This window comes from Nerophis ophidion, linkage group LG23, assembly GCF_033978795.1.
Source record: "Nerophis ophidion isolate RoL-2023_Sa linkage group LG23, RoL_Noph_v1.0, whole genome shotgun sequence".
NCBI lineage: Eukaryota > Metazoa > Chordata > Actinopteri > Syngnathiformes > Syngnathidae > Nerophis > Nerophis ophidion.
In genome coordinates this window covers 8,246,148-8,270,055 of record NC_084633.1, presented here as the reverse complement: position 1 = coordinate 8,270,055, position 23,908 = coordinate 8,246,148, and the positions used below count along the sequence as shown (strand labels likewise).

The 23,908-nt window shown below is 38.3% G+C and overlaps 2 protein-coding genes across 3 annotated transcripts in view; both read left to right on the top strand.

Annotated features, from left to right (window-relative positions):
• The first annotated feature begins 4,754 nt into the window (after positions 1 to 4,754).
• LOC133541699 (synaptogyrin-2-like) lies at positions 4,755 to 14,650 on the top strand. The gene is given in 5 exon segments (XM_061885254.1): positions 4,755 to 4,995; positions 7,951 to 8,188; positions 8,249 to 8,371; positions 8,374 to 8,381; positions 13,707 to 14,650. Coding segments are annotated over 5 exon segments (666 nt in total). The 5' UTR covers positions 4,755 to 4,896; the 3' UTR covers positions 13,905 to 14,650.
• A 907-nt stretch (positions 14,651 to 15,557) lies between these two features.
• Positions 15,558 to 23,908, top strand: part of cant1a (calcium activated nucleotidase 1a) — a 31,170-nt gene continuing 22,819 nt past the window's right edge. The window contains exon 1 of one of the 2 annotated variants that reach the window (XM_061885252.1): positions 15,558 to 15,720. The gene's annotated coding sequence lies outside the window, so the exon portion shown is untranslated. Of the gene's footprint in view, positions 15,733 to 23,908 lie in introns of both variants that reach the window. The other variant, XM_061885253.1, reaches the window with a different exon arrangement.

Genomic DNA, 23,908 nt, shown 5'->3' with positions numbered 1-23,908 from the left:
TTTATTAAAAAAAATGTGCAGGTACTGTGACCGCTTGGCTCTGTTTGATTGGTAACACGGAGTCAAACGTCACCATTGACTTCATTTGATTGGTGAAACGGAGTCAAACGTCACCACTGACTGCATTTGATTGGTGAAACACAGGCATGTGATTGATCCTACTTTGAAGGTATGTCTTACTAACCAAATTAAACAAAGCATGCATTAACAGATCGATAAAAATCGGTAGCGTGTAGCGAGCTGAATGTAGATAAATGGAGCGGAGTAAAAGTAGCTTTTCTTCTCTATAAATATACTCAAGTAAAAGTAAAAGATGTCGCATTAAAACTACTCTTAGAAGTACAATTTATCCCAAAAGTTACTCCAGTAAATTCTAACGGAGTAAATGTAGCGCGTTACTACCCACCTCTGCTCTTAACCATCCACCAAGATTTGATTGATAATTCTAAAGCATTGGGCCAATTAGAAAATGTAGGCCTTACTTTCATAAATCGACATTTATGTTGAAAAAAAATTGCCTGGAGCATAATAGTGTTGACAAACATGTCTATGTTACAGTCGTTTATAAAAAATACCAAATTTGATCACTTCTCTAGAGAATGGGGACATCTCCACAAATTGTATTGAATTTTTGAATTTGGACTAATTTCATTTCGGGCGGTATAGCTCGGGTGGTAGAGTGGCCGTGCCAGCAACTTGAGGGTTCCAGGTTCAATTCCTGCTTCTGCCATCATAGTCATTGCCGTTGTGTCCTTGGGCAACACACTTTACCCACCTGCTCCCAGTGCCACCCACACTGGTTTAAATGTAATTTAGATGTCTGGTTTCACTATGTAGGAGCGCTTTGAGTCACTAGAGAAAAGCGCTATATAAATATAATTCACCTCAATAATCACACATGAAGTTAGAAGGGGATACATTTTATTTCAGCATATTTATGTGCGCCCAGAAAATGTGTGCCATGTAGTCAGAAGTACAACACAAAATTTACAGATGATCAAAATCATTTATTTGGGTAGCGATGTCACAGGTCACATTGCCAACAACATGTTTGATAATCAAGGCATGACAGTAAAAATCCACATTTTGTATTGTATCACCAATAAGCAGCGTAAGTAGTAGTGTCCAAACACGGAATTGTTGCCTCCTATCTTAACACGGCACATAAATTCGCCCCCCCTGAAGTCATGCATGCTCTCGGGGTGGGAGATACTAAGAATTGCTATTGTGACATCCAGTGGACACATTTAGAACAGCAGTTTCTTTTATTCAAAAATGTCAGACTATTTTTATACCGTGCAAACTCATCTCGCAGGCCGGGTAAAACATGAACTTGAGTAAACAAAGTCCAAACCTGTCATGACACCAAATTATCGATGCCTTAATTAGGAAAAACTCACAGCGACAGGAAACATTACGTATTATCAGACTGAATTTTTTCCTATTCCTTATTGTTATAGTTCCAAACATGAACAGAATACATGCATGACAACAGTAAATAACAACTAAAACAATCAAAGAGTTGAATGGGTTTGCTGCCATTTGGATGTTCAGAAAAGGAGTGAGAGGAAGTCAAAACTTCTCAAGTCTCACATCTACGATCTCAAAAAAATATCAATAATTAAATAATTTTCCTGCTTCAAGTAATAATAGTAATACAAATTATAAGTGTAATGATCCCAAGAGTAATTATACAATACATATTTAATTAAGAGGAGACAAGAAAAAAAAAAAAAGGTAATATTTTTATAGTGTCTCATCGTTAACCTTTTAAGAATCATATTCTTTTAGCTACTTTATGTTCATACGTCGTGTAAGTTTTAATTCATGAGAATGTGATAACAAGCTCAAGACAAAAACGACACTAATCAAGTATGACTGACTGGTGCACTGAAATGTTGAAAGACATAAAATAGGAATTATGTTATGCTAATACCATACTGTACATGATACTTACTATGAAATAACACTAAAATAAATAAAAAACAACGTATAACCAATTGCAAATTGTTGTTTTTCCAAAATGAAGAAAATCTAATCTTGGCGTGCCAGATCCGGCCCTCGGGCCGTAGTTTGGGGACCCCTGAACTAGACAAATAGACTTTTGCCACTGTAAACATGGATTATAAAAACAGAAGCAGCACACAAATATTAAAACACATAAAATAAAGCTAATGTTTAGGAGAGTGTAACGAGAGTCGTAACGAGAACGTAAGATGTGATGCATCATTTTAAAACTATGTATAAAATAAAACAGCCGGAAGCTGAAAAAATGTTAAAGAAATATTCAGTTGAGGAAAACAGAACTAAGGTAAGAAGAAATATAAAAAAAGAACTATAAACTAATTGCATATATAAGACATTGACCAACTAAGTATGTATGCTTGACATTGCACGTCTTCCAATAGATTTAAATAGGCTTTCATTCCTGCATCAATATCTCTTGTGAACAAACATAAATCCCTATTGTCCATCCATCCATCCATCCATCCATCTATACCGCTTGTTATTGTGTGCGTTAAAATGTCTTTATTGTTGTATGTTTTTTATGTACTTGTATTTCTATATTATAGATACATGTATAAATAGATAAATAGATAGTACTTTATGGCAGGGGTGTCCAAACTTTTTCCACAGAGAGCCGCACACGGAAACATTTAAGCATGCGGGGGCCATTTTGATATTTTTCATTTTCAAACCATAACAAAATCTATGGATTTTTTTTTTTAATCATTAGGGCTCCTGGGGAGCATAGAGGGTCTCAGTTTCTAAAATGTTAAAAATAAGTCAAATTATTATTATCATTCAATCATCAATGTTTATTTATATAGCCCCAAATCACAAATGTCTCAAAGGACTGCACAAATAATTACGACTACGACATCCACGGAAGAACCCACAAAAATTATTATTATTTTATTTAATGCTTACAGTAAATCTCTATATTAACTTGAGGTTGATATAAAGTAAAACAAATAAGGTTTTATGCCTTTTCTGTCAAAGACAACTTTGTTTTTTATAGTAAAACTGAAATATGCAGTGTTTAGATAGATAAATAGATAGTACTTTATTGATTCCCTCAGGAGAGTTCCTTTATTTAGCAATTAAAGCCCTCATTGATCAATAATGCAGGACACCATTGATTTTAATGATTTAATATTTTCGAGTAATCACAGTGAAAAGTTAAATAAAATCCTACTAATGTGAATGTTGTCTGTCTATCTGTGTTGGCCCTGCGATGAGGTGGCGACTTGTCCAGGGTGTACCCCGCCTTCCGCCCGATTGTAGCTGAGATAGGCGCCAGCGCCCCCCGCGACCCCAAAAGGGAATAAGCGGTAGAAAATGGATGGATGGATAAATATATTTGAAATCTGAAAGGTTCCCCACTCATAAAGTGATACATTTTTATTATTATTTTTTTTTTACTTTTAACACTTAAATTTCAAGATCAACTTCCGATATATCTGTCGATTTTAAGTTTGAACTATTATTTTGTTTGTTGTATGCTCTTTTGTCAAAACTTTGATGTCTTTATATGGCAACCACACAACATATGCAATATTGTTTCCAAATAAAACATTTTAAAGTGATATTTTTTAAATAAAAATGTATTATAACATGGATTTTTTTGTCCTGTTTTTTATTTTTTTTATATTTTTTTATATATTTTTTTGTCCTGTCCAGCTTCTCAGGCAAATCATATAGTTGATGTAGATGCCCATATCGGCTGTTCAGATTTACTTTACTAGAGAGAAGTGTAGGATACTTCTCTTGTTGCCTTATTTGAATTTGACTTTATTAAATGTATTTATATTATCATTTGGTGCAGCCGGGCCAGAGCAGGAGGGGATTGAAGGAGAAAAAAAAAAAGGAAGACAGAGGGGGAAATTGTGGGGATAAGAGGGGTATTAGACAGAGAGACAAAAACAACAACAGCAAATACAACAACAACAACAACAACAATAGAACAACACCAGCACATACAATATGTACAAATATGATCATAAAAGTGATAGCAAATAAGCAGTTAGCGAAATAAATAATAATATAGTAATGACAATGAGCATTTTTACACTAAAACTGGAGCAATACAAATACCAATAGAAAAAGCGCTATTGATCATGAACAAAACCAATAGTTTACCTCTGTTATCAACAATACAGTTGTTCAAATGCAACAATACGTATACATAATGATAGCTAAAAAGATAACAAAAAAAATAGAATAAATGAAATAAAAAATAAAAAAAAAGGAATACCGAAAGATGGAAGGGAAGAGAGAGAGTCAACCTATATTAATCTTGTAGATTGTTATAGTAACAATGGGTTAAGCTTTGTCAATATGCCATGTGTTACCCAGTCCTTCTTTTTTTTGACTAATTGAAAAAAACGAAAATAAAGACAAAAGGAAGAAAAAAACTGCCTGCATGGCAGCTTTGTGTCAACATTGCCACTTTTTCTCATTACATTTCACCTCATTCCACTTTTTTAAATGTTTTTTTAAATTTTTGCAATACTATCAATTTTGCAATTTTTGCAGAATGTGTAGCGGGCCCGTTAACGATTAGCTGCTGGCTGCCAATGGCCCCCAGGGCCGCACTTTGGACATTCCTGATGAATGGGGACAACAAAGTTATTTAAAAAAAATTCTGATGGAGCGTAAAGTTGTAATGGAGGCTTGATCACAGCACCTGAACGTAACTGTGCTGTTCTTGCTTGAATGTGACGTCGTCCCTTGAAGTATTTCCGAGGGCCCACGAACGCATCCGGGTGTGGGCGGGCTCGGTAAAGTTTTCAGGAAACAGTTTGACGTCGCCACCAACAAGAACAATTTTTTGGGTAGTTGATAAAACCTTATTTTTTTGGCGACACGTTGTTTCGATTCAGGAAATAAAAGATGCAAAGCAGTGCTTACGGCGCCCCGCTGGCCGGCGGTGCTTTCGATTTGGAAAGATTTGCCAAAAAGCCACAAACTATTTTGCGTTTCCTGAGTTGGGTGAGTTGACTACTCCGGGCGGCGTTAGCTTACGTTAGCAACGTTAGCTGTCAACAGATGTCAGCTGCTACAGGCGACACCAAGTTCTTAAACTTGACTAATTTGCTCAATAAAATAAGAATTAGTACGCTGGCAAGTATTTTAAGTGTTTACAAAATCAGTGGAAAAAAATGTTTGATCAACTGTCGTGGTTAGCTGGAGGCAGTTAAGGTTAGCATGGGTCGTGTTATATACGTGAATGACGTAGATTATTTTTGTTTTTAAATGTTTTTTTTACCTAAAACAATACAAAAAAAAACGTTGAAATGCAAACTTTTCTCTTTTTTTCCTTGAACTTCTTTTAATTCAACACCATTAAGTAAGAACGGGTTTGATAGTTGACGTTTGAATTGTATTTTGTTTATATATATATATTATATATATATTAGGGGTGTAACGGTACACAAACATTTCGGTTCGGTACGTACCTCGGTTCAGGGGTCACGGTTCGGTTAATTTTCGGTACAGTGAGGAAAAAAAACAAATATACATTTTTTGATTATTTATTTAACAAATTTGCTAAATCTTCCACCAAAAATATTTTTCTTATTGGAATATTTGATGTGAAGTAATCGGAAACTTGGATAGGTCAATAATTCATAATATTGATTTTGATTCAATATTATGTTTTGAGCAATGACAATTTGAAAGAAAAAAACAACTGTTTTATTAGTCAACATTGCAACTTTTTCTAAATCCCCCGCGACCCCAAAAGGGAACAGGCGGTAGAAAATGGATGGATGGACATTTAACTTTTAAGCTTATTAATTTCAATTTTGTTAAGTTTTTGTTTATTTTAATAGTATTTTTAGAATATGCCGTGGGCCTTTAAAACATTAGCTATGGGCCACAAATGGCTTCCGGGGCACACTTTTGACACCCCTGCTATTGATAATAAAAAATTAAATCTGATAAATCTATGGATAAAAAGCAGAGCCTGGCGACGCATGCTCGTTTATCATAACTCTCTCGCTCTCTCTGTCTCTGCCCCTCCCTCACAAATGCTGCTGCGTGCACAATTTGTTTTGTTTTTACCCCCTTCTTAACCCTGAACGTACATGGAAAATACACCAACTCTAACTTAAAATGCCGGACATTTGAGGCATTTAAGAAACTCCACCCAGACAGCCCCGCAAAAGAGGACATATCCGGTGAAAAGAGGAGGTATGGCCAGTCTATCGTAGCCCGGTCGCTGCCAGCATGCCGTGTGTCGTACCTCGGTGTGCATTATTTACACAACGTGCGGTACGCTACTTAATATGTCCGTGTGGAAACTTGTTCGGTACACCTTTGAACCGAACCAACACCCCCGTACCAAAACGGTTCAATACGAATACACGTACTGTTACACCCCTAATATATATACACACACACACATATTTGTGTGTCATCTGACATCACATGGACAAAGATAAGACCTTCTGGAGGAAAGTTCTGTGGTCAGATGAAACAAAAATTGAGCTCTTTGGCCACAATACCCAGCAATATGTTTGGAGGAGAAAACGTGAGGCCTTTAATCCCAGGAACACCATATCTACTGTCAGGCATGTTGGTGGTGGTAGTATTATGGGCCTGTTTTGCTGCCCCTGGGACTGGTGCTTGACAGAGAGTAAATTGAACAATGAAAAAGGAGGATTACCTCCAAATTCTTCAGGACAACCTAAAATAATCAGCCCAGAGGTTGGGTCTTGGGTGCAGTTGGGTGTTCAAACAGGACAATGACCCCAAACACACATCAAAAGTGGTAAAGGAATGGCTAAATCAGGCTACAATTAAGGTTTTATAATGGCCTTCCCGAAGTCCTAACTTAAACGTCTGGACAATGCTGAAGAAACAAGTCCATGTCAGAAAACCAACAAATTTAGATGAACTGCACCAATTTTGTCAAGAGGAGTGGTCAAAAATTCAACCAGAAGCTTGCCAGAAGCTTGTGGATGGCTACCAAAAGCGCCTTATTGCAGTGAAACTTGCCAGGGGACATGTAACCAAATATTAACATTGCTGTAAGTATACTTTTGACCCAGCAGATTTGGTCCCATTTTCAGTAAAACCATAATAAATTCATAAAAGAAACAAACTTAATGATTGTTTATGACAAACAAGTATGTGCTCCAATCACTCTATCACAAAAATAAGAGTTCTAGAAATTATTGGAAACTCAAGACAGCCATGACATGGTCTTCACAAGTGTATGTAAACTTTTGACCACAACTGTGTGTGTGTGTGTGTGTGTGTGTATATATGTATATGTATATATATATATACATATATATATATATATGTATATATATATATATATATATATATATAGTTATGTATTAATTTTGGGGATTTTTTTTTAAGTATTATCAATTAGTAACAATTACAATGTAAGAGTAACTATTTTATGTATAAATGTGTTTTAAAAGTGATGGTAGAATTAGTTTTATGTCCCCTTATACTGATTTGATCGGCATGTGATTATGCTGAATCAATAAATAAGAAATAGTGCAAGTATATGATGTTTACAAGTCATACAGAGGGGGCATTTTTCCAGAATGTATCAATTATTAGACCACAAACTGTATATCATCCACGCCATTTTAATTGATTTCCATTACATAATGCTAACATGGTGTATGTTAAATAGGATGTTACAAAGACTGAGTGCTTGCTGAGGCACACATTCAATAAGCTCTGCTTTTTCCCACTCCTTTTCTGTTTTATTGTGCATGAGTAAACATGTGATGTTCAAATTGGAAACAAACTTAATCATTATTACCTGCCTAAATGTGATACTTTTTGTAAATATTTGTTCCCTTGTGACATAAATAAGAGCTCCTTGACTATCAAGCATGTGAGAAAAGTCACACAGCCCTGCAGCAACTAAAGACAATGTTAGTCCAAATCATCAAGTCACATGTTCCTTCTTTCTAGGTCTTTTCTATTGTGGTTTTTGCAACTATCACAGCTGAGGGCTACATCAACACAGCTGAAAAGCCGGACGCCACATGCATGTTTAACAACAGAGACAGCGCTTGCAGCTACGGTGTTGGGATAGGAGTCCTCGCTTTCTTGGCGTCAGTCGCCTTCTTGGTAACGGACGCCTACTTCGAGCAGATCAGCAACGCCAAGGAGAGAAGATACATCATCATCGGAGACTTGGGCTTCTCAGGTGAGAAGAGCCCTGAATACCAGAAATGAACAAGGTTTGAGTTGTTTCAATGTGCCGCAGGGGTTTGGACGTTCCTGTGGTTCATCTGCTTTTGTGTCCTGACCAACCAGTGGAATTTGACCACTGACCCCGCCATCCCGGCTGATGCTGCACGAGCCGTTTTGACATTCTCCTTCTTCTCATCCTTACCTGGGTGAGCCTCACCCAACCCACATTTGGAAGATTAAACACATTGTCTTTATTGTCAATGTATGTACAATTGTTCAGCAGAATATTAGGGGGAAATTTAAAAAAAATCTGTTCCACAGTCAAAACTGTTGCCAAAATTAAACACTTCATTACCTCTACAGGCAGAGTTTGAAGTAACATTTTAACATTGCGACATGTGTAGTAAATAGTTAACAGAGGACGCTTTCTGAAGGCAAGTTGACTTCTGGCATTTTTAAGGTTCTTCACAGTTCACTGTCAAAAATAAGTGAGTCTCTTTACATGACCTCTACAAACACTATGTTCTTCTTGTAATACTGGTGTCTACTTATTGTCCCTTTAGCCATATTGAATTGAGCAGCCAGGACAGACACGTTCTGCGGAGATGGCTCTCAGGTTATGGATGAGTTCTGTTCATAGACCGTGATTGAAGTTGAATATTGTAATATATGTTGAAGTTTATACCATTGTGCCATAAAATACAGTCTGGTGTGCTGTGACAGATTATTTAATTTCACCTATTTGGGTTAAAATTTTTTTTTGCAAACCGTAATTATAATCCGCAAATAATGTTTAATTGTTGAGTGTCGATGCTGTCTAGAGCTCGGCAAAGAAACCGTGTTATTCTCTTCCATATCAGTAGGTGGCAGCAGATAGATCACTGCTTTGTAAATGTCGGGAACATGGTTTGTCGTGATCACAATATACAGACGACAGTGGGAGGCAGCGAGCAGGTAAAAAGGTATCTATAGCTTAAACCAGAAATAAACAAAAGGCGAGTGCTGCTAATGAAGCTTTGGGAAGGATATGCAAAACTGAACTCGCTACAAAGTAAACAAAAACAGAATGCTGGACGACAGCAAAGACTTACAACATGCGGAGCAGAGACGGCATCCACAAAGTACGTTTGTACATGACATGACGGTCAAAAATGTCCACACAAAGAAGGATTTAAAAAAACACTTAAATAGTCTTGATTGCTAAATATTTGAACTGTTTAAACCGGTTTTAACTTTTTAACTGCCTTTTTATCTAACATATTGCTCTTAAGAGTGTGTGTTTTACCTCTTTTTTAAAATTATATATTTTAGTCTGTTCTTGGCCTGTATTCATTTGTGGTGTACAGCCCTATGTTTTTCAACTGGTTGTTTTGAAACTTGGCATGGTATAAGTTGGTGAAACAAAGCAGGTGCAGGGACTAGCGCTCAAAGAAAGACATGAAACTGCTACAGGAAAATACCAACAGGAAAAGCCACCAAGACAAGAACGAAAACACTACACACAGGAAAACCGCATAAAACTATATCTAAGTCACGGCGTGATGTGACAGGTTGTGACAGTAGACTTACTTTGAGACAAGAGCTACAGTGATGCATGATCATGGTTTGAATTCATATCCAACAATTGCGGGAACGACTTTTTACTGTCAATATCGGCTGCTGAGGTTAATTTTTTTTAATGTTTCTGCTGTTGCCTCTGCTGTTTTCAATAAAAAATGTGCCTAGGCTCAAAAAAGGTTGAACAACACTGGAATAATTAAATACAAGAGTTAGGTGAAACAATATTAAAAATATTTAAGCGACTTTTCGAAAACCATGTACGTCCAAGTTTCTTTTCAATAGGCCAAACCCTTGGGCCTTCACAATAAAATTGCTATGGGTTACATCCTGTCTGACAGCAGTATTAATATGCAGACATAATAATAAAAGAGGGCTACAACAGGGTGCCGCTGTTGGCCCAGACCCCATCCAAATGTACTTGCAGGAGGAACAGTCAAAAGACAAACAAAAACAACAAAAAGAAGCCACAGAAGACGTGTTTGTAGTTTTGAATACAGTGGTAGCTCAACTTCCGAGTATTTTGAGATACAAGCGGTCTTTTGGCTTTAAGTTGCGATCATAAATATGAGTTACGAGCGAGATGCCGAAGTGAATGACAGAATGAACCCCATTAGATCCCAAAAAACATTCAATCTTAGTCCCGAATATTAGTATATTTATAGCAAGAGATCGAAATAACTGTTTTCCAAACTTTGGAAACCAAACCATTAACAACGGTCCAGCTTAAAAAAACTTCACGCTTAAGTGGGCTTTCTGCAAACACCCGAAGCCAGCTCCAGGTGTTCAGGCATAATTTTAAAGTAACCCACCTGGCACATCACCTAAAATGTCCATTTATTTCTCATAATACTTTGTTTGTGGGAGCTGGTATGATTAGGAATAGCTTCTTTGTTAAGATCATTACTCACTGCTATCTGTCCTCACAATTAGGTAACTTCTTAGTTTATCGTACATGTAAATAATTGATCTCTGCTACATAATAATTGTCATTACATTAGGTTTTTTCTTATCTCTAGTTATCATTATGTATATGTATTGTTGATAATAGAGGTAAATTATTGGTATTGTTCATTATCAACAGCGCTTTTTACATTGGTATTTGTATTGCTCCAGTTGTAGTTTAAAAATGCTCATTGTCATTTCTATATTATTATTTATTTCGCTAACTGCTTCTTTCCTATAACTTTTACGATCATTTGTACATATCATATGTGCTGGTGTTGTTCTATTGTTGTTTTTGTTGTTAATGTTGTGTTTGCAGTTGTTTTTGTCTCTCTGTGTAATCCCCCTCTTATCCCCACTATTTCCCCCTCCGTCTTCCTTTTTTTTCTCTTTCTATCCCCTCCTGCACCAAATGATAATATAAATACACTTAATAAAGTCAAATTTAAATAAGGCAACAAGAGAAGTATCCTACACTTGTCTTTTGTAAAGTAAATCTGAACAGCCGATATGGGCATCTACATCAACTATATGATTTGCCTGAGAAGCTAGACAGGACAAAAAAATATATATATATATATATTAGATGGCGACTTGTCCAGGGTGTAAACTACCTTCCGCCCATGTGCAGCTGAGATAGGCTCCAGCAACCCCCACGATCCCTAACGGGACAAAGCGGTAGAAGATGGATGGATCGATATATTATAAAAGTACTGTAGTTATGCATTATATTTCTTCTCTAAATAATTTGTTTTCCTCTTTAAAGGCCTACTGAAATTAGATTTTCCTATTTAAACGGGGATAGCAGGTCCATTCTCTGTGTCATACTTGATCATTTTGCGATATCGCCATATTTTTGCTGAAATGATTTAGTAGGGCTTCACGGTGGCAGAGGGGTTAGTGCGTCTGCCTCACAATACGAAGTTCCTGCAGTCCTGGGTTCAAATCCAGGCTCGGGATCTTTCTGTGTGGAGTTTGCATGTTCTCCCCGTGAATGCGTGGGTTCTCTCCGGTACTCCGGCTTCCTCCCACTTCCAAAGACATGCACCTGGGGATAGGTTGATTGGCAACACTAAATTGGCCCTAGTGTGTGAATGTGAGTGTGAATGTTGTCTGTCTATCTGTGTTGGCCCTGCGATGAGGTGGCGACTTGTCCAGGGTGTACCCCGCCTTCCGCCCGATGCAGCTGAGATAGGCGCCAGCGCCCCCCGCGACCCCAAAAGGGAATAAGCGGTAGAAAATGGATGGATGGATGGATGATTTAGTAGAGAACATCCACGATAAAGTTTGCAACTTTCGGTGCTAACAGAAAAGCCCTGACTTTACCGGAAGTCGCAGACGATGATGCCACATGTTGATGGCTCCTCACATCTTCACATTGTTTCTAATGAAACTGGACACACTGGTGACGGTGGCAGAGAAGAGGACTGTTGACAAACTAGTGAGCATCCTGGATGATGCCAGTCACCCTCTGCATAGCGTTATCAGTAGCCAGAGGAGCCTGTTCAGTGCTAGACTGCTTCATCCCAAGTGCAGGACTAATAGACTCAAAAACCCCTTTGTCCCACACGCCATTAGACTGTACAACTCCTCTCTGGGGTGGGGGGCGGGGGGTACTAGGATGACAGGGATGCAAAACAATAACAGTGCAATACGTTTTCATAACATGGTCACTACTGCCTACATTGTCTTGTTATATTCTTATTTTACTGTTATATTGTTATTCCCATTGTTGCTTTTTAGTTTTTATTCTTATTGTAATATTTCTCTATTTTGTTTCCATTTAAACCCCCATTATTTACTTTTTACTTTTATTTAAATTGATCTCAACTCTGTACACTGCTGCTGGAATTTTAATTTTCCTAAAGGAACGCTCCTGAAGGAATCAATAAAGTACTATCTATCTATCTATCTATCTATCTATCTATCTATCTATCTATCTATCTATCTATCTATCTATCTATCTATCTATCTATCTATCTATCTATCTATCTATCTATCTATCTATCTATCTAATGGGAGCCTCCAACAAAAGCAGCTATTCGGACCGAGAAAACGACAATTTCCCCATTAATTTGAGCAAGGATGAAAGATTCGTGTTTGAGATTATTGATAGCGAAGGACTTGAAAAAAAGTTAAAAAGAAAAAGCGATTGCATTGGGACGGATTCAGATGTTTTTAGACACATTTACTAGGATACTTCTGGGAAAGCCCTTATCTTTCTATTGTGTTGCTAGTGTTTTAGTGATATTAAATAGCACCTGATAGTCGGGTGTGTTGACGCGTAGTGTCTGTGGGAAGTCGACGGCAGCTTTATGGGCGGCACAAGCTCAGCTGATCTCTGGTAAGAAGCGACTTTTTACCACAATTTTCTCACCGAAACCTGCCGGTTGACATTCGGTCGGAATCCATGTTCGCTTGACTGCTCTGATCCATAGTAAAGTTTCACTTCCGTGAATTTTAAACAAGGAATCACTGTGTGTTTGTGTGGCTAAAGGCTAAAGCTTCCCAACTCCATCTTTCTACTTTGACTTCTCCATTATTAATTGAACAAATTGCAAAGGATTCATCCAACACAGATCTCCAAAATACTATGTAATTATGCGATTAAAGCAGATGACTTTTAGCTGTGTGTGCGCAGCGCTCATATTTCCTAACAGCCCGTGATGTCAAGCGTACACGTCATCATTACGCGACGTTTTGAAGAAAAAACTCCCGGGAAATTTAAAATTGCAATTTAGTAAACTAAAAAGGCTGTATTGGCATGTGTTGCAATGTTAATATTTCATCATTGATGTATAAACTATCAGACTACGTGGTGGGTAGTAGTGGGTTTCAGTAGGCCTTTAAAAGGCATCTTTCATTTGAAAATTACAATTTTAAATAGGCAACGCTGATTTGAGTGTTTTGAGTTACAACCTCGGCTAGGTACCACAGTATATTTACTATTGTTTTCATGGTTTTTACTCATTTTTGAACGTTGAGATTCCGCCTTAAAAAAAATTAAATGGTCACATGTCTCTCACCAGGCTATGCTGGCCTATTTCGCCTACGAGAGGTTCCGCCAAGGCGTGACCGAGCTGGACCAGCAGTACACAGACCCTGGCACCGAGCACAACCCCCCTTACCCTCCCGCTCCGTACACCACTGGCCCCGCCGGCTACCAGCAGTCTCCTTTCTCCCAAACCCAGGAGACTCCTGGAGAGTACCAGCCGCCAGCTTACTGAAAGACTGTGTCCAGATTCCAACAATGAGGGGTGTTTATATATTTTCCCAGTTCACCAGGTAGATATTTAAACCGTACTCCTGTGTTCTTCCAGTTGGGCACGCACAGGTCATTTGTGGATGTTGCATGAGGAAAAGGGTGTGTGGCTGTTTTGCCTTCATATCAAAACCACTGTATTGACTTGAATTAGCCACCATGAGTGCCATTTGAGAGGATATGACGAGGCTCCGAAGTGTATTTTGTTAACATGGACTATTGAGTATTGTTTGATATTTATCTGCAATTCAAACACAAGTTTCGGTGACAAACATGTGTGAGGTCCCAGTATGAACTACTGTCATGATTTGTTTTAATACCTAAAAAACATAATTGCTTTTGTGCACTGAAACATAATCTTCATTTCTTAAAGATCCTTATATATTTTAAATATTATTTTAATGTAAATGCAATGTTTTGGTTAAGAGTGGGTTTCTTTTGCTTTAAAAGGTAGCTAAGCCACATATTGATTTCTGGTACCTAGTTGTACTTTCATGTGACTTTCTTCAGATTTAATGTCTACTTTAGACAACATGTGATGTGAAGAAGTCAGCATGTTTCATAGATTTAAGTTATCAGCCCAGCCACATGACAATCACCTGATTAGTAGGTCACTATTTCTATTTTTGCTTGTCTTGCAAGTTGTTCTCAAAGACTTCAAATGCCTTAAGAGTATTGCCTTTGCCAAATAAAACGGTTTCCAAGCTTTGAGTTAAGTTTATAGTTAACTTGGTATCCTCCTGTCGAGAAAAGAACAGGATTCTGTCCGTGCGTCTACTCCTTGTGTCAATATTTAAACAGTGATGGTTATTGTTGGGGGGTGGCAGTAGTGCAAGGTATAGAAAGCATTGGAGCTTTACAAAATGAGATGGTTAAAAGCTAAGTTTTTAAGCAAGTACAAATGTCATACAAATGTATGCAATTTCAACACACCAGCCACAATTAAAAACGTCCTAAATTAAACGAGCAATTATTTGTAAAAAAAAAAAAAAAAAAAGCGCTTTTTACATGAGTAAGCTATTTCATTGGTCGTTGCAAATTTCCGAGTGCACTAAAGGGCAGCTGTCGATGCTCTGTGACGTCACCAGTCTTGAGCAGGACGTAATGAAAGCGACTATAAACATTGACATGTTTGTCAACATTCTCCAGGCAAAAATATTTCTACATAATTGTCGATTTACAAAAGAAAGGCCTAATTTATCAATTATCAACCATATCTTAGTGAATGATGTACAAAAGCCCTTAAATTGATATCTTTGTTAAAAACATTTAAAGTGATTTAGGTAGCCCTTTTGTCTTTTCCCCCTCCATATTATTATTACTTATTGATATTTAATACTCTTTATATTTGCTTTTGTTTTCTTTCCTAGATGTTGAAAGTGCCTTGACTTTTGTGTGCATTAAAAATGTATGTTTGTTGTGACAAGCGGTAAAATTGGATAGATGTTCAATAGAAAAAAATATATAAAAAATAGCTTTACTAAATGAGTACGTTGAAAGATAAGTTTTAAAGTACACACACCAGCCTAAATCAAACATGAGCAATTATTTGTTAAAAAAAGCGCTTTATATCTGGTCGTGGCAAATTTCCGAGTGCACTAAAAGGCAGCGGGCGATGCTACATGACGTCACCGGTCTTGAGCAGGAAGTAATGAAAGCCAGTCTGTTGAAGCTGGAAGGCGTCAAAAGCTTGGTGTTGGGACGGCGTTCAAGGAAACGTCCCAGCGATGACACCTGAGCTTTGGTCGACTTCGGACGGAGAGCTGAACGTCTAGTGTGCGGTGAGTGTCAAGGTCAGTGACGGAAAACTGACACTTGTGTTGCCCCTGTTAGCTCCTCGAATCTCCAATTGGTGATGTGAGGGAATAGCGTCCTAGCTATAGTCAGTCCATTGTCCAGTACAGTTAGTCAGTCCGCGTACTTCCATATCTACACGAACGGATTTCCATTGAATGCGAAGCGGCCGCGAAACGACGCCCGCACGGCAGTGATGCAGTACCGCCTGAGGGGTCGGGGGTCACGGGTATAATATATGGCCGCTTAAGTGCAGTGATTTCTCCAGATTCTCTGAATCTTTTGATGATATTACAGACCGTAGATGGTGAAATCCCTAAATTCTTTGCAATAGTTAATTGAGAAATGTTCTTAAAGGGCCATTGAAATGAGATTTTCTTATTTAAACGGGGATAGCAGGTCCATTCTGTGTGTCATACTTGATCATTTCGCGATATCATATTTTTGCTGAAAGGATTTAGTAGAGAACATCCACGATAAAGTTTGCAACTTTCGGTGCTAAGAGAAAAGCCCTGCCTCTACCGGAAGTCGCAGACGATGTCACATGTTGATGGCTCCTCACATATTCACAATGTTTATAATGGGAGCCTCCAACTAAAAGCTATTCGGACCAATAAAACGACAATTTCCCCATTAATTTGAGCGAGGATGAAAGATTTGTGTTTGAGGATATTGATAGCGACGGACTAGAAAAAAGAAAAAAAAAACGCGATTACCTTGGGACGGATTCTGATGTTTTTAGACACATTTACTAGGTTAATTCTGGGAAATCCCTTATCTTTCTATTGTGTTGCTATTGTTTTAGTGAGTTTAATAGTACCTGATAGTCGGAGGTGTACGTCCACGGGTGTCTTGCTGCGCAGTGTCTCAGGGAAGTCGACGGCAGCTTTATGGACGGCACAAGCTCAGCTTTTCTCCGGTAAGAACTGACTTTTTAACCTCAATTTTCTCCCCGAAACCTGCTGGTTGACATTCGGTCGGGATCCATGTTCTCTTGACCGCGCTCTGATCCATAGGAAAGTTTCACCTCCAGGAATTTCAAACAAGGAATCACCGTGTGTTTGTGTGGCTAAAGGCTAAAGCTTCCCAACTCCATCTTTCTACTGTGACTTCTCCAATATTAATTGAACAAATTGCAAAAGATATTAGCAACGCAGATGTTCAAAAAACTGTATAATTATGCCATTAAAGCAGACGACATTTAGCTGTGTGTGCAGCGCTCATACTTCCTAACAGCCCGTGACGTCTTGCGTACACGTCATCATTACACGACGTTTCGAAGACGAAACTCCCGGGAAATTTTAAATTGTAATTTAGTAAACTAAAAAGGCCGTATTGGCATGTGTTGCAATGTTAATATTTCATCAATGATGTATAAACTATCAGACTGCGTAGTGGGTAGTAGTGGGTTTCAGTAGGCCTTTAAACTGTTGGACAACTTGCTCACGCATTTCTTGACAAAGTGGTGACCCTCGCCCCATCCTTGTTTGTGAATGATTGAGCATTTCATGGAAGCTGCTTTTATACCCAATCATGGCACCTACCTGTTGCCAATTAGCCTGTCCACCTGTGGGATGTTCCAAATAATTGTTTGATGAGCATTCCTCAATTTTCTCAGTCTTTTTCGCCACTTGTGTGTATATATAAATATTTATAATTGATAAATGGGTTGTACTTGTATAGCACTTTTCTACCTTCAAGGTACTCAAAGTGCTTTGACACTACTTCCACATTTACCCATTCACACACACATTCACACACTGATGGAGGGAGCTGCCATGCAAGGCGCTAACCAGCACCCATCAGGAGCAAGGGTGAAGTGTCTTGCTCAGGACACAACGGACGTGACGAGGTTGGTGCTAGTTGGGGATTGAACCAGGGACCCTCGGGTTGTGCACGGCCACTCTTCCACTGCGCCCTATGTGTGTGTGTGTGTGTGTGTGTGTGTATATATATATATATATATATATATATATATATATATGTATGTATGTATGTATGTATGTATGTATGTATGTATGTATATGTATGTATATATTTATGTATGTATATATTTGTGCATATGTGTGTGTGTGTATGTATATGTATATGTATATATATATATATATATATATATATATATATATATACATACATAAGCGGTAGAAATGGATGGATTGATATATATATGTATATAAAATGTGTGTGTGTATATATAAATATATATATATATATATATATATATGTGTAAACATACATATGTATGTATGTGTATATATATATATATATATATATATGTAACGGACTTCCCGCCGTCCTCGTGTGGGTTGTGGGGACACCTGACACAAGACGCATCATAGCAGCGTTGACATTAATTTATTATTTCAATAAATCTGCTGTCACTTGGCCCTTTGGTCGAGTCACTTTTCAGTGCGCTCCTTCGTGCTGCCTGCTGCCGCTGCACGCCTTTCGGCGTCCGGGGCTTGCGTCCGCTGCGGGGGTGTGTCATTGCTCTCGTGGTCTGGGTTGTCGTGCTTCTGGTCTGCTGGCCGATGTTTCCTCCTCCGTGCTGCTCCCCCGTTCATTCCTCCTTCGCCCTTTTTGTACTCTAGCAGCAGATAGACAGACTGTGAGCAGGTGTGTAGTATACGCACCTGTCTTAGATTGGCGCTGCAGTGTCGCTCCGCGTGTGTCACGCCTCTTCTTGCCGCCGCATGCCCCGCCTCCAGGTGGGCCCGCGCTGCTGCTTTCCGCCCGTTGTCGGCCCGTCGGCGGTGTCTCTCCACAATATATATATATATATACAAACCCCGTTTCCATACGAGTTGCGAAATTGTGTTAGATGTAAATATAAACGGAATACATAATTTGCAAATCATTTTCAACCCATATTCAGTTGAATATGCTACAAAGACAACATATTTGATGTTCAAACTGATAAACCTTTTTTTTTTGTAAATAATCATTAACTTTAGAATTTGATGCCAGCAACACGTGACAAAGAAGTTGGGAAAAGTGGCAATAAATACTGATAAAGTTGAGGAATGCTCATCAAACCCTTATTTGGTACATCCCACTGGTGTGCAGGCTAATTGGGAACAGGTGGGTGCCATGATTGGGTATAAAAGCAGCTTCCACGAAATGGTAAGTAATTCACAAACAAGGATGGGGTGAGGGTCACCACTTTGTAAGCAAATTTTCAAACAGTTTTAGAACAACATTTCTCAACGAGCTATTGCAAAGAATTTAGGGATTTTACCATCTACGGTCCGTAAAATCATCAAAAAGTTCAGAGAATCTGGAGAAGTCACTGCACGTAAGCCATGATATTACGGACCTTTGTTCCCTCAGGCAATACTGCATCAAAAACCGACATCAGTGTGTGAAGGATATCACCACATGGGCTCAGGAACACTTCATAAAACCACTGTCAGTAACTACAGTTCATCGCTACATCTGTAAGTGCAAGTTAAAACTCTACTATGCAAAGCCAAACTCTTTTATCAACAATATCCTGAAACGCCACCGGCTTGGCTGGGCCCGAGCTCACCTAAGGTGGACTGATGCGAAGTGGAAAAGTATTCTGTGGTCCGACGAGTCCACATTTCAAATTATAGTTGTAAACAGAGGACATGGAGTCCTCCAGGATAAAGAGGAAAATAACCATTCAGATTGTTATAGGCGCAAAATTGAAAAGCCAGTATCTGTGATGGTATGGGGGTGTATTAGTGCCCAAGGCATGGGTAACTTACACATCTGTGAAGGCACCATTAATGCTCAAAGGTCCATACAGGTTTTGGAGCAACATATGTTGTCATCCAAGCAACGCCCCTGCTTATTTCAGCAAGTCAAGTGTTACAATAGTGTGGCTTCGTAAAAAAAGAGTGTGGGTACTTTCCTGGCCCTTTGCAGTCCAGACCAGTCTCCCATCAAAAATGTGTAGCGCATTATGAAGCATAAAATACAACATCGGAGACCCCAGACTGTTGAACGACTGAAGCTCTACATAAAACAAGAATGGGAAAGAGTATTCCACTTTCACAGCTTCAACAATTAATTTATTCCGTTCCCAAATGTTTATTGAGTGTTGTTAAAAGAAAAGGTGATGTAACACTGTGGTGAACATGCCCTTTCCCAACTACTTTGGCACGTGTTGCAGCCATGAAATTCTAAGTTAATTATTATTTGCAAAAAAAAAATAAAGTTTATGAGTTTGAACATCAAATATCTTGTCTTTGTAGTGCATTCAATTGAATATGGGTTGAAAAGGATTTGCAAATCATTGTATTCCGTTTATATTTACATCTAACACTATTTCCCAACTCATATAGAAACGGAGTTTATATATATATATATATATATATATATATATATATATATATATATATATATATATATATATATATATATATATTGTGTGTAGGGCAGCACAGCGGAAGAGGCGTTAGTGCGTCTGCCTCACATACGAAGGTCCTGAGTAGTTCTGGGTTCAATCCCGGGCATGGGATGTTTCTGTGTAGAGTTTGTTTGCATGTTCACCCCGTGACTGCGTGGGTTCCCTCCGGGTACTCCGGCTTCTTCCCACCTTCAAAGACATGCACCTGGGGATAGGTTGATTGACAACACGAAATTGGGCCTAGTGTGTGAATGTGAGTGTGAATGTTGTCTGTCTATCTGTGTTGGCCCTGTGATGAGGTGGCGACCTGTCCAGGGTGTACACCGCCTTCCGTCCGATTCTAGCTGAGATAATGTGTGTATATGTAAACATAGGGACACACGCAAGTGATTACGTCGCTGCTATAAATAGTTTGTCCGTGTTAGCGCTTATAATAACAATATTACAAACACTTGGTCAATATCCAAGACATGAAATGTAAATTGAGTATTTTAGGTGCTTTTTGAATGGTTATTTATTGGATTTTATGGGCGGAATATTGGAGCGGCCATTGGCTCCGCTGTAAACAGACTTTTATTTAGGTTTATTTAATATATAGAATGCATTTTTGTAAAAATCCATCCGTCGTCATGTCTCTCATAATGATTGCGGTTGCAGTTCCCCTTTAAATCTTGCTCAAAAATATGAGTGCACATCTGTTTGGAGGTCTGCCATAATCTGCCCTGAAGCACTGAACACACACACACACACACACACACACACACACACACACACACACACACACACACACACACACACACCTGCATTTAAAGTACATAGATGGATGTTCCATAAACTCTCCTAAAACACTATTTAGATATGATCTCCCTGCAAGAGAAGCATATATGTGCTTTGCTATGGCGTTTTTTTCCCCACTCCTGACTGGATCCCCTTCGGAGCCCAATCTACATAGTAAAAAAAATATTTTTTATACTCATCCTCCCCCACACGGGGCGCCTTGTGGCGACCCCTCAGCGTTCCTGTTCTGAAATCCTGTGCAATGTTTGTTCGTCTATTCTTGAAAGGGTCTGTGCTGAAAACAAAGTTTTGTTGTACTTGTGCAATGACAATAGAGACATACCATATCTCACAAAGAGAAAAGAGAAGTAGCATACAATGCATCCGGAAAGCATTTTTTCCAAATTTTGGTATGTTATAGCCCTATTCCAAAATGGAATATGTTCCTTTTTGTCCTCAAAATTCTACAGGCAATCACTCGCAATAATGACTAAAAATGTTATTTATTTTTTAAAATTATTTTAAGTAAGAAAATGTCATATACATAAGTACAGGGTTCGTACGGGTCCTGAAAATCCTTGAAAATGCTCGTTTTCAAGGTTTGAAAAATGCTTGAATTTGGGGTTAAGTGTTTGTAAATGCTTGGAAATGTTCATCATATATCTCGGCAGTCCGACTCAATAGGCTAATTATAAAATAAAAAAAGTTTCCTTAAAAATGAAAGCCACACGCTTGATCTGTTGGCTTTGCACAAGCCCTTACATTAGGTTGTTGTCATGCCAGAGCTGTATATTCGGCTCTGTGTCGCCCCCAAGAGGACAGTGGTGCATCGGTCCATCATGCCGGGAGGTTGTCGTTTTAATAAAATTGATGTATGCATGAATTGTGACACAAAAAAAAAAGTAAAAAATAATAATTAATGTTATTTTTTGTAAGGAATGATGTATACATGAATTATGATATAAACAAGTAAATAATATTAATAATGTTATTTCTTGTAAGGAATGATGTATACATGAATTATGATACAAACAAGTAAATAATAATAATTAATGCTATTTCTTGTAAGGAATTATGTATACAGGAATTATGATACAAACAAGTAAATAATAATAATTAATGCTATTTCTTGTAAGGAATGATGTATACATGAATTATGATACAAACAAACAAGTAAACAATAATACTGTTATTTCTTGTAAGGAATGATGTAACAAATGAATTATGATGCAAACAAAAAAGTAAACAATAATTAATGTTATTTCTTGTAAGGAATGATGTCTACATGAATGATGATACAAACAAACAAACAACGTTTGCAAACACCAATGACATTGAATAGCCTACAGAAACACTGCTTAATTTTCTACGCCCCATTCAGTTAGTGATAACTGCTGGTTCAATGTTCGGCTTAGGTTTTAGCAGATTTTCCCTATTTTCCTACAGGCAGCATTTGGTGATCTCAAACAACACAGCTATGGTTTGATTCACACTTCGCCTTTTGAAGGGTACTGGAAAAACTGGAAAATTGATTTTGAAAGTCCTTAAAAAGTGCTTGAATTTGGCCATGGGAAAGGTGTTCGAACCCTGTCAGTAGTCACAGCCTTTGCGCAATACTTTGTTGACGCGCCTTTGACAGCAATGTTTACTCAAGTCTTTTGAATACTATGCCACAAGCTTGACACACCTATCTTTGGGCAGTTTTGCTGATTCCATCAGGTTGGATGGAAAGTGTTTTTTTTCATCCAAGATGTCTCTATATTGCTGCATTCATATTTCCCTCTATCCTGACTAGTCTCCCAGTTCCTGCCACTAAATAAAACACCCCCCACAGCATGTTGCTGCCACCATGCTTCACTGTAGGGATGGTATTGGTCTGGTGATGAGTAGTGCATGGTTTCCTCCAAACACGATGCCTGGCATTCACGCCAAAGAGTTCCCATCTTTGTCTCATCAGACTGGAGAATTTTGTTTCTCGTGGTCTGAGAGTTTTTCAGGTGCATTATTGGCAAAGTTTTTACCAAGAAGTAGTTTGTCTGGCAACTCTAACATACAGGGCTGATTGGTGGATTGCTGCAGAGATGGTTGTCCTTCAGGAAGGTTCTCCTCTCCACAGAAAAATGCTGTAGCCCTAACAGAGTGACCATCGGGTTCTTGGTCACCTCCCTGACTAGACTAAGATGAATGCAGCAATGTACAGAGACATCCTGGGGGAAAACCAACGCTTCCCATTCAACCTGATGGAGCTTGAGCGGTGCTGCAAAGAGGACTGAGTGAAACTGCCCAAAGATAGGTGTGCCAAGCTTGTGGCATCGTATTCAAAGAGACTCGAGGCTGTAATTGCTGCCAATGATGCATCAACAAAGTATTGAGCAAAGGCTGTAAATACTCATGTTAATGTACATTTTTATTCTGTAATTTTTAATACATTTGCAAAAAAACACTTTCCACATTGCTATTATGGGGCATTGTTTTTAGAATTTTGAGAACAAAAATTAATGTACCGTATTTCCTTGAATTGCCGCCGGGGCACTAATTAATTTAAAACCTCTTCTCACTCCAGCGTTTACCAAAGGCATGCGGTAAAAGCTAGCATGCGCTAATTATTTTAAAACCTCTTCTCACTCCGGCGCTTACCAAAGACATGCGGTAAATTTAGGCCTGCACTTATAAATTTGAGTGTGATGTAAGGATACCATCATGAAAAGCACATTTAATAAAAAAAAAAACGTAATTATGGTCTTACCTTTACTTATAAATGAAGTCCATGCGCAGCGCCTTCTGATCAAAAGCATCGATAACTTGTTTATAAAAGTCTACCTTATCTTTCTTCAGTTTTAAAAGTTTCTCTGTGTCGATGGAGATCTTCCTTTATTACCTCCTGCTTCGATTGAAAGTCCAGTTTAGAAAACTGTTTTATTTTAGATATGTAATCCTCCATGTTAAAAGTGCAAGCGAGAGGAAAAAATAAACTGCTCACTCTTGCTGCTTGTTGTCACTTCTTCTGCAGCCGAGTAGTCGCA